Source organism: Pholis gunnellus (assembly GCF_910591455.1).
Source record: "Pholis gunnellus genome assembly, chromosome: 2".
Taxonomy (NCBI): domain Eukaryota; kingdom Metazoa; phylum Chordata; class Actinopteri; order Perciformes; family Pholidae; genus Pholis; species Pholis gunnellus.
This window is the reverse complement of record NC_136536.1, coordinates 25,761,819-25,778,765: the sequence shown is the minus strand read 5'-3', so window position 1 is coordinate 25,778,765 and position 16,947 is coordinate 25,761,819. Positions and strand designations below refer to the sequence as shown.

Below are 16,947 nucleotides of genomic sequence, written 5' to 3'. Positions count from 1 at the left end.
AACCACAACACACATCTATCTCGGTCTCTCGCAGTGATACATGGATGACACATTATTTACATACATGCTCATTAGTAATGCAGCAACACACAGCCTCCCTCGGGCTGTACGGTATAGAACCTGTGGTATTGTGGCAGTTGTATGTGTAAATATACGATGTCGAAGATGTCCTCTACATGATACTGGACATGCAGCTGCTGAGCTGTGCGTGCTCTCATGTGGCTGTCAGTGTTGTCCTCAAACCCTGCAGCTGGAGACAGGCCTGTGCACTGCAGAACTTTCATACATGATGAGGAGTGTGCAGCAGGTATCTGGTAGATAAAGATAACCACAACTGCTACTGCCTTATAATGTGATGAGCTGCTAGCTGTAGGATGAGGATGTCAGGTGGTCAGTCTTCAGAGACTCAAGACTTAAGTACAATTACTCAAATACAACTTAAGAACACATTTTAAGTACTTCCATTTCCTGCTACTTTATGATACTGATTTTACAGCTTTAGTTTTTGCTTAACTTATAATTCCAAAAGCCTCGGATTCTGTTAGAGAAACATAGAATAAGCCATACTGCTGCTGAAAATGCAGTTTTTTAGACATTTGGTAAGAAATGTTACATTTACACTCGGGGTGTAACAATACACGTATTCGGTACGAGGCTTTCGGTTCGGTACGCATTACGAACCGAACAATACGTTTGAATAATACTATTGCATTTGGAAAATTAAATTGTGGGAAATATACTGCGCTCAACATGGCAACCCACCCAACGTAACAGACAACGTCATGTCTGACACGCCCATCACGGAAGAACAACATTGTACATGCTATGCTAAACTAGCTTAGCAGGACAACCAACAGCAGCACACATGCTACAAACTCTCCCCGCAGCGTTTCGGTAGCTGCTTCCTACTCATTCAAACACGGCTAAAGGTTTATTTATAGCCTACTCTAGAGTGGAAAACCAGGCTGTACTAACATGCTTAATGTTATTGAGCCCTGTGACACTACTCATTCATGAGCCTATTTTGCCAGACCATAATTCCTGCTTTGTTAAAGAAAACAAAAGCCTAAACAGAGAATCAAATGTCCGAGCTCTCGCTGTTGCTCTGACAACAGACGGCCGGACACAAAGCCAGCTGACTGTACGACACAAATAGGCCGATGTCATTAATCTAGCGTCTCAGAAAGCAACGGCAGTGCAGCGGATCTCCGGCCTCCTCCAAAGATCAGAGAGTGACCTTCTTTCACAGAAGCACAACAGCAGCTCACGTGTTAAAGACAAAACAGGAGTTTCTGCAGCTTCCTGTACACAAATGAATCCATCATTGTTCAAAGTAAAAAAATGCACCAGCTAGCAAGCATGCTAAGTGACCAAAATAAAACCCACCCACGATGTTGCGTGACCAACAGGTGCATGCTGGGTCTGGCTAAATGCTAAAATGCTCGTGGTGGATCCTCAAACTGTGTGTTCACTGAGCAACCTTTACCCTCAGTGTCATGTTATTTAATTCATGTGGCTTCACGTGAAGGGTCTGATCAGACAGAGTGGAAAACACAAAACAGACTTTTTGTTGGCCAGTCAAACTGCTTTTTGCCGTTTGCTGGGTCTTTCTTATATTTCTGCTAGACAACTACCAAAGGACTGCTCATGTTAACTTAACACAAACCATGAGCCGTACGCTAATACATTTGGTGAGAAATGTCAACATTGACGCCAGCATTGATGAGTTTCAATGCAGTACAGTCATATCAATGAGTTTACTGCTAAAGTTTCCATGAAAGGACTAAGAGGGGGATATCTGAGTCTGCATGTTTACGCGTTTCCTGTCACAACAGTAAGCCAGGGAGGGACATGCTTTCATGTCTGGAAGTTTTACTAAAATTCTTTGACATCAAAAACACACCGATGTTTTTTCAGACCAAAGCTGGTGAGGTGGATTCTGACTTGAAACCCTAAATCTAAGTTCATGTTAAAATGGCTTCTGACTAAATTTAAAAACAGCTGACCAAACAAACACAAATGAACACTAACTGTGTTTGTAAGGGCTTTGTAGCTGGTTTTCATGCTCAAACTGTACATTTTGGATGTGTTGGTTATTTTTTGGGACAGAAAGGACAAATGTGGTTGCCAGATACACAGGACAGCCGTCAGTGTGAGAGCAGACATGAAGCCTGCAGTGCTTCCTGTCTGCCAGTCTGTCCCAGTGTGCGCTTAGTGAGACGCCTCACAGAGAGCTGCCAGACAACAGTCTTCTTCTTCAGTGACGGAGACCTGTCAAGAATGCAGGCGACGGACACACACACACACACACACACACACACACACACACACACACACACACACAGTGTCCTTCTGGGTGGGACTAAACGCTGGGAACATGCATTCGTCTGCTCAACAGAAGGCTCGACTCTGTCACCATCTATTTACAGGTGCAGAGCAAAGAGAAGACAGCGCATCACTCCTACTTGAATGTCAGATTATCCGATGTGTGTGGAAGCTGGATTAAGATAAATGCTCTGTGAGGAGGGCCCCCGCTCCGCTGTGATAAAGCAGCTTAAACAGGAGTGCCTTCACACCAAAAAAACAATGGCGCTTCTCAGATGCAATCAGCTGAAGAAAGTCTAGATTGCACTATTTGAGTTCATGTTTTACTCATCCAACCGTAAAAGGTTTGAGATATAGCATCAATTCTGTGACTTGGTTTTCAGCATCTTTGCAGAAAGCCCCCCTCCCCTGTCATTTTCATTTAAGCGGCAAGTGTGTGTAAGACACTGTTTGGGCAGATTGAAGCTGATGAATAATTAAGTCGACTTAAGAAGCTTATTACATCCAGGGCTACAGAGGAGGGAGAGCAACAGGAAACTGAGCCCTTAAGTCCCCATGAGACCCCCAGAGCTGCCTCCCTTTATTCTAAAACACTGCGGGAAACAGTTTGGTTCTGCTCATTGCTCATACAGAGTGCTGGAGGAAATAAATGTCCAGGTCTAAAGAACAGAAAAAGGGAATGTTTAGGAGCAAGAACTAAAAGAGCCAGCTGAATACCAGCTGAATAAGACTTGTCCCGGGTCACCAATATGTAGACTCAGTGAAGGTGTTTTTCCTTTGGTGAATAAATTATGGAAATATTTACCTGGGACATGCTCAAACTATAATACAAGTAGATTCAAAGGCAGCAAATGGACTCAGTGGCATCAGTTCAACAGCATTAGAATGTATCCACTGTTTGCTAACAGAAGCTACTGGCCACATCAGACAGAGAGGAAGCAAACAACCGGAGCGAGGGCATGTTTTCTTCCATTAATGAGTCACCATTTCCTTTGAATAAAAGCAAGAAAATGCGTACACGTGTGTTTAGGTGGAGCATCTTAGAAAGACGACACATGAAGATTCAGAGGATGCTCATGGGACGCCCGGCAACACTGAATGAGCCCTCTGCCCGTCACATGGGAGCTGAAATAAACAGCTTTCCATAGGTTTGAACCATGAACACAAGTATCCTCAGGATTAAAGAGACATTTGATATGCTGTTCCCTGGTGACTGGAAGAACAAAGAAGAAGACACTCACTCTTGGCCTTTTCGTTCTTGCGCGAGGGCCTCCAGCGGATGCACGACTTGTGTTCGTCCAGGAAGAAGAACCGCACCAGTCCCTTGGAGCCGCCGCGGAGCTTCACCATCTGGGTCCCCATCTGCATGGAGCTCATACATTTCTCCACTGGAGGCGAGAGAACAAGCCAGACAGAAGGAGAAGAAAAAGAAAAGAAGGGTTGCAAAGTTGTCAAAAGGGAAAACTGATGGTGTGTGCAGTGCAACTGAAAAAAATAAAAATAAATGTGCATACGTGACATGTTCATTCAACAAATTGAGCGTCTGAGCAATTTTCCACAAAATTCCATCTGGGCTCTCGTTCTGACCACGGTTATTTACTCATACACTCACATGAACACACGGCAATGCAAAGCAAATGCTTTGGATATGCCTGTCACCGCTGACAGGGGTTCTGCTTGTCCCGTGGGAGGAAGAGAAAGGGAGAGAAGATGGCGACAGCGAGAGGCAATTTCTCCACCAAAAGCCCCTTAACAAGATCTCTACTTCACACTGTGGACTATGACATAACAAGTACGATGGAAATCAATAAAACCAGGCGCTCTTTTTAGATGCGAGGATCTCTATAGTGGCCTACATTTAATTGAAATGATTCTATACCTTCTAGTAACAAACCAACACCTAGGAAATAAGGTTGGCTTTAATGAGACGAACGGTGGCACCTAAAATACAGCCATTGTCCTTGCCTTTATTTTGGGGGCAGAATTTGAAAGTTCCTGCACAGGAAGCTCATGGTGAGGACAGACACATGCCCCTGGGCAGCGGTTACACCCCATGTGGCCCTAATATCAATCATCAAGCGGTGTGTCACATCCTATCAAACTATTTCCACGCAACATGCAGGAAATCAGGCCAACTCAGCACACATGACTGTCAACACGTCTGCTGCTGAGCACAAGTTTCTCAGCAGCTCAAATAGTTCAACTCTAGAGAAAGGATTTACATAAGTTTCAATTAAAGCTGGTGCTTGCGCAACCAGGTGATGAAACATAAATAATAGGGAGAAAAAGGTGAAGTAGCCTCTTGCTTGATTTGATTGGCTGCCTCGGTCAAGTGTGATATTGACTTCTGGCAGTAAAAGGTTTTAACTTGTATGCGTGTCTAAAAAGCAGCATGCGGTGTAAGACAGAAGGGCACGCAGGGCGCACCGTCCCATAGGAAAACAAATGTTTTGCGGGTGACGCGTCTCGGTAGGAATGAAACCTAACCGAACTCTTCTCAACTTCCTTGGGGTCATGAGCGACAACATACCGACAAATAATGCTTTGAATTATGTATTAGGATACATGATCTTAGCCCTGGTTTTCCACGCGCTGACAGCCCCAGATAAGAGGCTTGTTGCTCACTCCCTTGAGCAGATGAGATTTATATCGTCTCGTGATATATATCTATCGAAGAAAAAAATTGTGATGAGTGAAGGACTTGAAATATTCTTAGCTGCAGAGAAGATTACATACTTAACTCCTGAAAATGCTCAAATTGAACCTGCTAAAGCCCGAACAGACATTGTGTTGAGTATGACAGGACTCTGTTGTACTGAAGGACTGAGTGCAGTGGAAATGTACGCTATACTGAATTTATCCAGACAACAGGCAGAGATGGAGCATGTTTTGAGCTTGCACTGTAAGGAGTGGGTGAAGTTCTTAGCCTTCATTCCACTACCCTACATTAAGAGTCAAACGTATCGTATCAACACTACATGAATTTAACTCTGAAAGGCATATTTTCTTTAAACAACTAAAACTACACTGTTTATCACATCCAGGAGCTGTAAAAGCCGTCATTATTGTCAGATTTTCATCTGTGATGGTCCTTAAACACATCATGTGTGACGAACGCTTCCATCTAAAAAGCAACCAAAACGAAGCCTAAAATGTTGATATTTCATCAAAAACATTTTGTTCTACATGTCTCGTTTAGAATCTCGCCCCGAACAAACCATTTGCTTTAACCAGATCTTGTAGAAAACATTAAATTCTGCACTTCTCAGTGTAACTAGGAAGCCATGATTGGTTCACCTGTGACCAACAGTCACGTGACCAAAAACACACAGAGCAGAGCAGACAGGACAGGAGAGGCTGTAAAATTGTTCAATAAATATATAACATAGAGCCTCCAATTAGGTTTTCAACATTGCTAACATTTGTGGGCAGGTGGTGATATGCTAGATATATAGATTCCAGTGCTTTCCAATTTTCTTTCTTTCCAACTTTCTTCTTAAGGATTTATGGCATTGTATCTGTGTTATGCTGCACAAAAGACAATGTTTGAGTTCCCTCTACTTCTAGCCATGACTGTGCTGTTTCCATAGAGGTGCAGGACTTACAGAGAGTGAAATGTGACTCGAGCAAAAACACCCCAAAACTGTTTGGGGTTCAGATGGTTTTCATCAGGTTTGATGAGGCTGAAAACACTGAGAATGGGACCTTGACAGTTATAACCTGGATCACATTTTGACTCATTTGACCTGAATGCTACATGCAAAACTATCTGCTGTGTGGGTGAGTAAACCAGCAGTGATGGATTGCCTTTACTGAGCATTGATTCTGGCCGGCTGTGGAGAGCCCGCCCCTCAGGGTATTGTTAATGTAGTTCAGTTTTGTTCCGCTAACCTCTGCTATCGAACTCCTGCTCAGAAGCAAATCAGCAAAGTGCACAACTCCACAAACGACCAGAGCAATGTTAGGATAACAATACGAGCCAACACAACACTGGCCTGATACAGTGTGCTCTGTGTTCTATAAATGAAAGCAGTCCTTTTGGGCAGAGCAGGCTAATCAGAGCATCTTTGAAATCTAAATACTAAATATGTAAAGATGCGTTTTGATCCTAAACCACTGATATATTCGAGGAAAAGTAGCAGTACTTAAACTGTACTTTATGAAACACTGGAGGAAAGTGCAGATTGTGGCCGTCAACATTTAGCTCTTAAGACCTCTGACCAGGTTTTCCATTTTCAAAGACAGAGATGAGCAAAAGAAGCACTGAGTAATGTGTCTTCTGAGCTGCTTGTCTGATGGTCGATGGGGGGGGGGGGTCTGACCATTTCTACAGCATTTTGAAATCTGCAAACCAGCATTCACACCCACCTCACGCCGTGATGAGTCGGCTGTTTGGTGAGAAAGGAGCCAGAGTTTCAACTTCTCTACTTCTCTCTTCTTTCATTCTTGATCATTTCATACGCTCAAGTAATTTAGAAACCACATCAACGTAAATCACTTGGCTATAAGATGAACGTGTATTGTGAAAAGTACGGCAATCTGACATCTTTTTAGTAATTGTGGTCACATTTAGGTATTATATCACTGTTTTGAGTCACTGATTGGATACCTGATCATGTTTCTCTGCTGAGATGCATCGGCCGATACAGACCTTAGTTGCTTTGTTATAGCAACTGGAGTCCAAGGCTCCAGACAATTTTTATTTATTTATTATCACCATCCCAAAAAAATCATTTCAACCGTCCAAAAGTCAGTGCAAACCGTCCAAAATATAAAAGTTATCCTTTCATTTGTGGTTATTGTCATCTATAGTGATTATCTGCAACAACAAAAAACACTATTCAAATGATTAGGAAATAAAAGATTGTATTGATCAAATCTAGTCATTAGTACTAGCTAGTGTTAGAAAGTGCCCACAGACTGACTCTAGGTTACAGGTTGCCTTTTGATCCCACGTCTAGGCTGGATCCCTCACTCTCACAAATCCTCAGCTGGTCCACACAGTTTGGTCCTGTAGGCAATTTTCTTTGGTTCTCTACACCCTTAAGGCCCCTTTTGACTGCAAGAACTTACCCCAGGGACTAGAACCCTTTGAGGAACTCATTGGACTCAGAACCCTTTGAGGAACTCATTGGACTCAGAACCCTTTGAGGAACTCATTGGACTAGAAGACTTTTGAGGAACTTGTTGCTTATGGACGTCATGCTACTCTGTATCAGCCAACACCCAAAGTCAAATCAGTGCATTCTTTTGTGTGTGGAGAGAGAGACAGAGAGAGAGAGAGTGGAGCATGAGGCACAGAGAGGCAGTACTCTCTAGTACTGTGGGGGTCTAGGCTCGTTGCCGTGGTTACAACATCAGATTTAAAGCATGAGTGGACGTGGAGAAACACTGAACGTTAACTGGGTATTCAGCTCCATTAATGAGAGTCTCATCGAGAGTGATTAATTCTAATCTAACTAATCAACAAATCTCAAACGGAGATCACACTCAGAGTGGTGCATGTGCAATATTGTGCCCATTTAAATCGCAAATAGTTTGACAGACAATATTTTCATCTGAACAACGCAGTGGAGCGCCTGATCCATCCTTTCTCACAGGATGTTTTAAAAGTACAAGACTTTCACCCAGGATACCGGAGTCCGTGTCCCAATGAAAGCAGAAGTCTAGGCGGATCTATTTTCAGTTACGTTGGCTATGTAACACTTCATGTAACAGGCGTAGTTCTTTTAGCCCAAACCACGATGTTTTCTTTACTAAACCTGATGTTAAATTGTTTCTGATTTAGCAGCATGGACTTTTAACACATTCAATAATGCAACCACCACGTAAAGCACTGTTAATAACTTTGCATCTGATCCAGTTAATTATGACTTAATACTACAGAGATTAAAGAAAACAACAACACGGCCCAATCTGCAAAACCCCAGATCACATTCAATAACTACATTTTTAACAACAGATGATGGCTATTGCAAATGAATCATGGTGAAGGTAGGTAGCACTTGATATTAACTTAAAATGGACAGAAACAGCAAACTCATGGCTGCCCTTAGATATTCTACCCAAGAGGTAGATAACATGAGGGAGATTATAATTTGAATCATGAAATTATTTTCCATTGCAGAAATGGTTAGCCAGTTCAGATTATGGCTAATTAGATGATCTGAATAATATTATTCTGTGTCTGTCCTGAACTTGGCGTACTCTTGTGTACTCCGCAGCATAAGGATTTCGGGCACAACTTCACCTACTTTCAAGGTGCAGGGTGAGGGAAAGGTCAGACCCTGATGAAGGGTGCCAAAATGCTCCGGTCCCACTATAAAAATGTTACACCACTTGAAACATAGACTTAATACTTAAGTGTTAAGAACCACTCTGTTTGGAAATACTGCCTTCACATCTCAAACTCTTAATATGTTTGGTGAGGAATGTAAATGTTTTCAACCACACCCGTTATAGTCAACACTAATGTTCAGGCTTGTCCATGTCCCGACCTGAACTTCCTGGCAGGACGCGGTTGCCATGTAAGGGGCTGACCTACATCATCGCTGCAGTACTTAACAGCATTAGCAGTCTTCATCTTCTGTACAGTGACGATGGTTTAAGAGGCATTTAGATCAAATCTGGGGCATTTGATTGGACCTCTAGAAAGTGGGCGGGCTTACGCTATACAGAGCTACAAAGGCACTGTGAGTCAAACATTTGAAACCGTTTTACTTTTTTTTACATATATTTGGCATATAAGGAGAGCTATGAGGTGGCTGAGTCCAGGTGAGATGAGCGGGTGTCACCTCAGTGACGTGGCAGGCTAACCTGCTGCTACAGCCACGATGTGGGCCGAGCCGAATCAGCCAGCTACTGTCAGGTCAGGGCACCAAATTAAGCCAGAGGGATTGTCTGGAGGCCATATGTCGCAGCCCCCCCCCCCCCCCCACACACACAAACAAAGGTCATTCCATGGTGCAGATGGCCGTTTAGCTGACGTTAAAGTGGCAACCTAATGAACACTGATGTTGGTGTAAAGGTTAAACACACAAAGACACTTTGACAGTTGGGGGAAGGAATGGCACCCTCATTGTCCTCATCGACTACTACCTTTCACAATAAAAGCCCTAGACATATGCACTATGTAACGGTTTATTGGAGGGAACTCAAATTCACTCACAGCATTTAACTCAATAAAATATCTTATAGCATCTTAGGCTATACAACAGTTTACTGTCACACGCTGCCCTGGGTCGATAGGACCCTGGTAGTTGGTCCTCTGCTTGCGTCCATCTGTTGGAAAAAGTGCTGCTACTGTAGCAGATTCGCATCACTGCTGCTTTAAATAGCTTTGTTGCAAAATATTCACAGCCGAGTACTGAAAGCGAGCAGGTAGTTCAACACTTGCACTAACACAATGAAGACAGAACTTTGTCTGATGAAAAATAGAAAAGTTTGGATTTTTTTGTCAGAAATGACCAATAACACTTTAATGGTACATATCAAGGCAGAGAGTCTCTTAACTTCTCTAATCAACATTCTATTTAGCGATGACCCAACACCTCAACAACAACAGCTGTCAGATCTAAATAAAACCTTGTGATCTCACCCTCAAACACACATCTAAAGGCTGATATCTCTGATATCAGCCAGTGGAACTCTACTCAGACTATCTGACAGAGCTTACCCACGTAGCCAAGCCTCCACTTGGAGAAGGCCACAATGCTGCTGCCTATCCAGAAGAGCTCCTCCACTGCGTGGGACAGAGGGGGCTGCTGCTGCTGGCTCTTACACTCAGCCACCTCCTTCGGTTTGTCCCCGTCCCCCTCTGGGGAGAAAGCCCCTCTGGGCGGAGGTCCGGGCTTATCTCCGGTGGCGGTGGAACACATCAGGGCTGAAGACACCGAGCCGATGGGGAAAAAACTGCTCCTCTTGGTTGTGTCCATTAAGAATGACTGAGATTACAAGTTTCTGCCTAAAATAACTAATTGCATTTCAGGAAAATAATGTTTCTAGAGTTAATTACGGATGCAAAAAATACACATCCACCTCAAGTACTTTGGAGTAAATGAAAAAAGCAAAGGGAAGAATTCCTCTCAGCCTCTGAATGGTATCAACAGTTGGTCAATAATCTTGTGCTGCCGTTGCCCCGGCAAACCTGCTTACTGCGAGTCTCCTTCCATCTCACGGACCAAAAAGATGCAGGTTTTCAGAGCCACAATTTCTCTTCATGCTGTGCCATCACTTCTTTATTTCTTCATCAGCGGTGCTGGAAACGGATTGGCTTCTCATCAAAGACCGGTGGAAGAGCAGAAAACACATGGAAGTACAACAGACACGGTAACTGTGCAACATGTGTTGGGCGGAAATCCCAAATCCCTACGAAGCAGTAATCCGGGCCGAGGAGATTTGCTACGTGTGTGGAGTGAAACACGATGACCCAGAGAGAGAAAAAGAGGGACAGGGAGGCTGGTAGGACACGATAGAGCCCTAATAAAGACCTGGCTTCTTTCATGCTCCAGGACCAATTAAAGAGTCCGTTTGATGTCACAAGGCGTTTCCTCGGAGGGCTCCGGGCCAACGCAGCTCTGATATTCCCACACCTGTCTGCAGCCCAGCTCCACATGAAACAATCCTCTCCTCATTTACCCTGCACCCTCTCTTTATATCTGGCTCTACGTTATTAGTACCGATTGGAACCGACTGTTTCTAAATCATTTAACTGCACGAGCATCTCATTATTTCCCCCTGTGCTCAAATGTTGATGCCGATATACTATGTTCCTTTTTATGACTAACAAACCTTCAATGCATTTGTCAAATCTGCCCCGGCTGCTGAAAAACTCCCATCACAACACCACCTCCGAAACCACGCAGAGCTGTGGACTGAAAATAGAGTTTCAGGCCGACTCTGGAGTCTGAGCACGTGGAGCGGTGTCAAACGGTGTCAGGCCTCAGGACCTGGATCTCTGCTTGACAAAACAAGGTGCCAGGCACTGAATATAGAACGGTTTCTCTAACGGAGCCGATGCAGTCTGACAACGAGCCAACACAAATCTGTCCACCGCAGAGAACCAGAGGCAAAGCACAACTTCTTGGGGGGGGTTTAAGAAAACTGCATTTAACATCACATTATGGACGTGAGCCAATAATCAATGGAAGGGACTCAAAAGAATAGACTGTATATAAGAAGTGGACTTAGTCAGTGACGTCACCCATTGGTTTGTGGGTTAAGTTTTGAACTCTCGAGTTCCACATGTTGGCCGTAGCTATGCCGTTTTGTTTTTTTGGAACCAGAAGTGACACGAGAGGGTGGAGCAAAGAAAAGACTCAAATATTACAATGAACTCTAATGAAGTGAAAACACACTGTGAAAGGGTTAAAGTTCCAAGAAAAACACAGACAACTCCCAGACCAGACAACGCCCACCCTGTCAATCACCGTGTAGCCCCGCCCTAAAGCATCCCCTGCATTATGGTCTGTTTGACTCTAAATGGACCATCATTTACTAAATGAACATCATGCTGTATTGAAGAAGACTTAACTAGAGATTGAGACCATAAACTCATGTTTACTGAGGTAATAAATCAAGATCTCATAGACTTCTATACAATCTGATGAACATTAGAAAGAAAGCAGGTTTAAAACTCTTAAGACAAATACAATAGTATTGGAAAAAGAATCAAAATGCTGGAATTGTAAAGAAAAGACAATGTATGCTGTGTCTAAATTTGAAGTCCACCACTGTGTAATCATTGTACCTCAGCAAGGTAGTTGTATTAGTAGAAACTAGTAGTAGAAAAGTATTGCCATTACTTGAAATTCCTTAAAAGTAACAGCACATGTACTTGAACACAACATTCTGACTTGGGTTTTAGGATGTCAAATACAGAAAAATGATGCGCTCACCGATAAGCCCAAAGTTAAATGCGAGGCGGCAGCAGCAGAAGCCAGGGTACGGCTCACATACACACACACACACAATGAGAGGAAGTTCTGCTCTACAGAAACCCGATCACCTCTGTGCCCACCAACACACCAACAGGCGGCGTGAAACACTGAGTGTGCAGTGCTAACGCTGGACTGCCATGAGCTTTTGAAGGACAGAGATGCTCCCTAACAGAGAAGAGGAGGGGCAAAGCCGAGCGAGGTGACATGAAACAACGGTTCCTGGTTAGTTATATTGTGCAGAAGAAAAACATTTAAAGAAAACAACAAGACCACTTCACATCCACGTATCATTGTCACTGTGGTAGTGTTGTGTTTAGGAGTATACAAAACCTAATTATTTGTAAATGGAGCTTTCATTTTAATTTTGGCAGTAATTGCTTTGAAAGCTTATAATGGAGTCATGCATCATTCACACACAAAGAGAAATTGAAATGTCAATTTGATTCAAATGTGTCATGTATATATTTACGGCCACTGACTTCCATACAACCACAGTTTATCTTACATTGCATGTGCAGCAATGCCCATAGGTAATACATCCAACGGGTCACCAAACCAGTCAGCTAGATCATCTTAAATCAAATGATATATACGTGTATCTGTTTGTCCCTTCCCCCTGCTACAGTAATAATCCTGAACGTTGCCTCTAATTTGGAACTTCCGCCCATTGCTGAAGCTTAAACAACTTCCAATGCAGGATGTTAAACCTTTACCTTCCCACTGTGCTCTCTATAATGAAGCGCCTCACCTAACACTGTGTGGAGGGATCCGAACCAGACCCCCATGCATCATGACAACACCCGCTGCTGTACCCACTGACTGCAGCACATCATTGAATCGTCGAGGTGCACTCTTCAACTCGGAATATCTTTGTTAACATTCATCTGATACAAGAGCTCGTTAACAAAGTCTCTACAATGACACCTTGCAAGGAGAGAGAGAGAGAGAGAGAGAGAGAGAGAGAGAGAGAGAGAGAGAGAGAGAGAGAGAGACAGAGAGAGACAGAGAGAGACAGAGAGAGAGAGAGAGAGAGAGAGAGAGAGAGAGAGAGAGAGAGAGAGAGAGAGAGAGAGAGAGAGAGAGAGAGAGAGAGAGAGAGAGAGAGAGAGACAGAGAGAGAGAGAGAGACAGAGAGAGACAGAGAGAGAGAGAGAGAGAGAGAGAGAGAGAGAGAGAGAGACAGAGAGAGAGAGAGAGAGAGACAGAGAGAGACAGAGAGAGAGAGACAGAGAGAGAGAGAGAGAGAGAGAGAGAGACAGAGAGAGACAGAGAGAGACAGAGAGAGAGAGACAGAGAGAGAGAGCATGGTAAGGATTGTAAACCATATAGCTAACATTTCAATGTAATAAGTGCTACTTGATGGATCAATTCAGTGCCGATTTAATGAGAAGATCGTTTTAGAACAAAATATGAGTTGCATACGTCACTATCTCAGACGCATACGCAAACGAGAAGGGACTCACTCAGCTGACGGAATTCTTAAAGCAGTTTGGTAAATCATTGGCAGAGGACAGGAAACGCATGTGTGGACATGAAAGCAAAGGGAAGGAGTACAAATAAAAACTTACCATGGCCCCGGGATCTGTATTTTTTCATTCGTTTGCGAGGCAGACATTTTAAACCGCAGTCCTCAAACAGTAAGTTGGGTTTACTGTGTCGTTTTAGCACCCGGGTCCAAGTGGCGTAAATGAGAATTTTCGACGAATTGTCATTGAGATACCAAAGATGAGCGGAGTCGTGGAAACTCGCGATCTGTGGCATAACAACTCAACTCTCTGGACTCTCATTAAAAACAGTGAAAAACGAAAGCGGCAAAGCGCTTCAGGGTAACATTCATGTAACAATAATGAAGGTATTAACAATAGATATGTTACAGTGGAGTCTTAAATTGGGTTCATAAATAGCAACACGTCGGAAATACGTGAAATCACAAGGGGACATTTTGCTGGATCTCATTACTCAGGTAGCACGCACCTGCACACATCCGTGTCGCATTCGGGCACGCGTTAGAATATGGGGAATGTGACAACTACGATAAAAAACAGTCGCCTATTCTCTCTTTATGCTTGAAATACGTCCTTTAAACACTAAACGCATAGTCCCGCCTTTCCAATAGCTTTTATTGTTCACTGTAATTTATCAAAGATATTTTCTCCATTTTGGGGGGAAAAATAATGAAAATATTTTGATAATAAAATCGTTTTATCAAAGACCAATTATCAACCTCTCCTGGGAGACCGTGACAGCGCTTCTGCTACTCATGGGATATGTTGTAATACGTCATGTATATAAAAAAATGCTAATGAATGAGGCAATGAGGTCCCAACCCCCCACTTCCAGAAACTTAACCATATACTAACAAAAAAACAAACAATCAAAACGTTTTATTTATTTGAATTTGTCATATTATTCATACAGTTAACAGTAAAAAAAACCCAGTGTTTTCTTTGAATTGTATATCCCAACACTGGTAAATGCTGGTACAATGCCTTCTTTATATATTTTCTTTTTGTTTGTTTTTCCGGAATGTAATTTTGCCCAGCAAAACTCCATTGTCCTCAATGGAACTGTTAAACTTACTGTGAGGAACTTTAAATTGCTTATGAAGCAGACCCTGCTGCAGTAAACCAAGAGGTTTTCTAAAGGAACTCTGGTGCTCAAAAACACGATGTCTTTTGTCCACAGTGACCGCCAAAATCAACACAAAATGAAAGTTCCAGGGCCCTATTCCTCGTACGTGGTTGAACTAAGTCGATCAAATGTCCTATTATCCAGCTTAAATTAACTCGATGATTGACATCAGGCTATCTCGGTTCCTCAAAGGCTGATCCGCTCAAACAGTCTCGTTAATTTGAACTAGATGTCAGACAACAGGATCGTTGCGCGTGTCCGTCCTACTTCAAAAGGGGGAAGCGTCGATCACCGAAACCATGATTTTCTAACAGTACAACGGCAAATAAACGCAAAGAAAGAGCTTCTTTTTAGGCTTAATGGAACGCATCATCCAATGAGATCTATAGCGAAAATAATTATATCAACTCTTTCAGAATAAGTAGATAAAAACAAGCCCAAAGAGAATCTAACTGATACGAATTAATAGATACTTATGAGGATATATGTAGGTGTATGCACGTATGTATCATGTACTATATATATATATATGTGTGTATATACATGTATGTGTAAATTACCATATAGAATAGGAGTTTGAATATGTGTGTGTGAATCTGTGTATGGGCGGATCAGTGTGTGTGTATTATTCATAATAAGCAGTAAAAATAAATTAAGTGTAATTCTCTCTATTCTTATCATGAGTCCACCTTAATCATGTTCTACAATAATGATATCTATGGTGTACTAATAATACTGTCATATCATTATGAGTGCTTTCAACCATCATGTAGTTCAACCAGCCATCAAGAGGACACGGGAGCAAGTAAACACTAAGCACACAAACATTATTTAGAATGGTGAGTCAGTACAATATGTGCAATGGTGATGTAATGAACACATCCATAAGTTTCTTAATCGCCAAATAAACGTTATGAACAGCACGGCATGCAGCGGCTTTCCCGATGTTCTCCACGTCACCGACACTGTACAAACATGAACCACTCACAAAAAAGCGCGAGGCTGTGATACAGTCCGTGAGACAGTAGATGGCGTGTGGTGTTCAATGTACGGCTCGAGAAGGTCTTTAAATAAATGCTTCCTTGTCGGTAGAATTGATAGCGCTCGTACAGGAAGTCATCATGATGTGATAACGGATCTTGGCGATCTCGAAGAACTCCATCCCTATAAAACGCTAATCTGACTAATATCGCTTCCTCATCGATGGATCTCTGAGGAAGGGAGCTGACACTTTTCCCCGGGGGAGTGGCAGCGTATCCAGCGGATCTAGCTCAAGCCTGCTCTGGAGCAGGTTTGGGCTTATGGATGCGTTGCTATGGTGATTTTTCCAAACTTGCTTCGAGGAACCGAAAAGCCTCACTTATGTAATCTCATCCTGGAAATTATCCGGCTAACTCACTTAGCCACGTACGAGGAATAGGGCCCAGGTCGCTTTAATAAGTACAACATCTGAGAACTGGCCAATAATTATTTCCCCTTGGTTTTACAAGATGTGAAATTGCATAACAAGAAATGTGAAGAAAAAATGTAAAGATTTTGGATGTGGATGTTCCAACAAGTGAAAATATAGAATATGGCCAAGCTATAGACAGTAGATGTCTGTTTTATAATCTTCCACTATGTAAAATTACAACATTGCAGTATATTAGTAGAACAAAAGTTGAACTACTGGACCTCACCAGTGACCTCAAGAGCACTTTGGACCTCGAGACAATAAATCAAGTCATAATCCTACACAGCAGAGTAGACTGTATAATGCCCATTAGGTATAAGTAGGCTATTTGAAAGTAAGCCAAAGCCCAGGTGGCTAATTTGACTGGGGGACATGTCTCCTTACATTGTGTTGTCGGTCTGTGATAGTGATAACTGCTTCTGGAGTCACGCAGTCAGTGAGGGGGCATCGTCACTTTGACCATTAAAGTGGAGACACTTGTGTGACCTTCAGGTCTTATTACTGTTGACAAGCGGTGGGAACACTCCCCGAGGGATTCTGGGATCTCAGCAGTTTGTCATGCACTTACTATTTACAGAGAGCAACCTGTTTGCTGTGGCC

At 42.8% G+C, this 16,947-nt stretch overlaps 1 protein-coding gene across 1 annotated transcript in view; it reads right to left on the bottom strand.

Annotated features, from left to right (window-relative positions):
* The window catches only part of plch2a (phospholipase C, eta 2a), a 69,756-nt gene extending 59,548 nt beyond the window's left edge, over window positions 1-10,208 (bottom strand). Inside the window, 2 exon segments of the mRNA XM_079180983.1 lie at window positions 3,567-3,713; window positions 10,001-10,208. Coding sequence (XP_079037109.1) covers window positions 3,567-3,713; window positions 10,001-10,202 — 349 coding nt within the window. The 5' untranslated portion in view covers window positions 10,203-10,208.
* Between the last annotated feature and the right edge of the window lie 6,739 nt (window positions 10,209-16,947).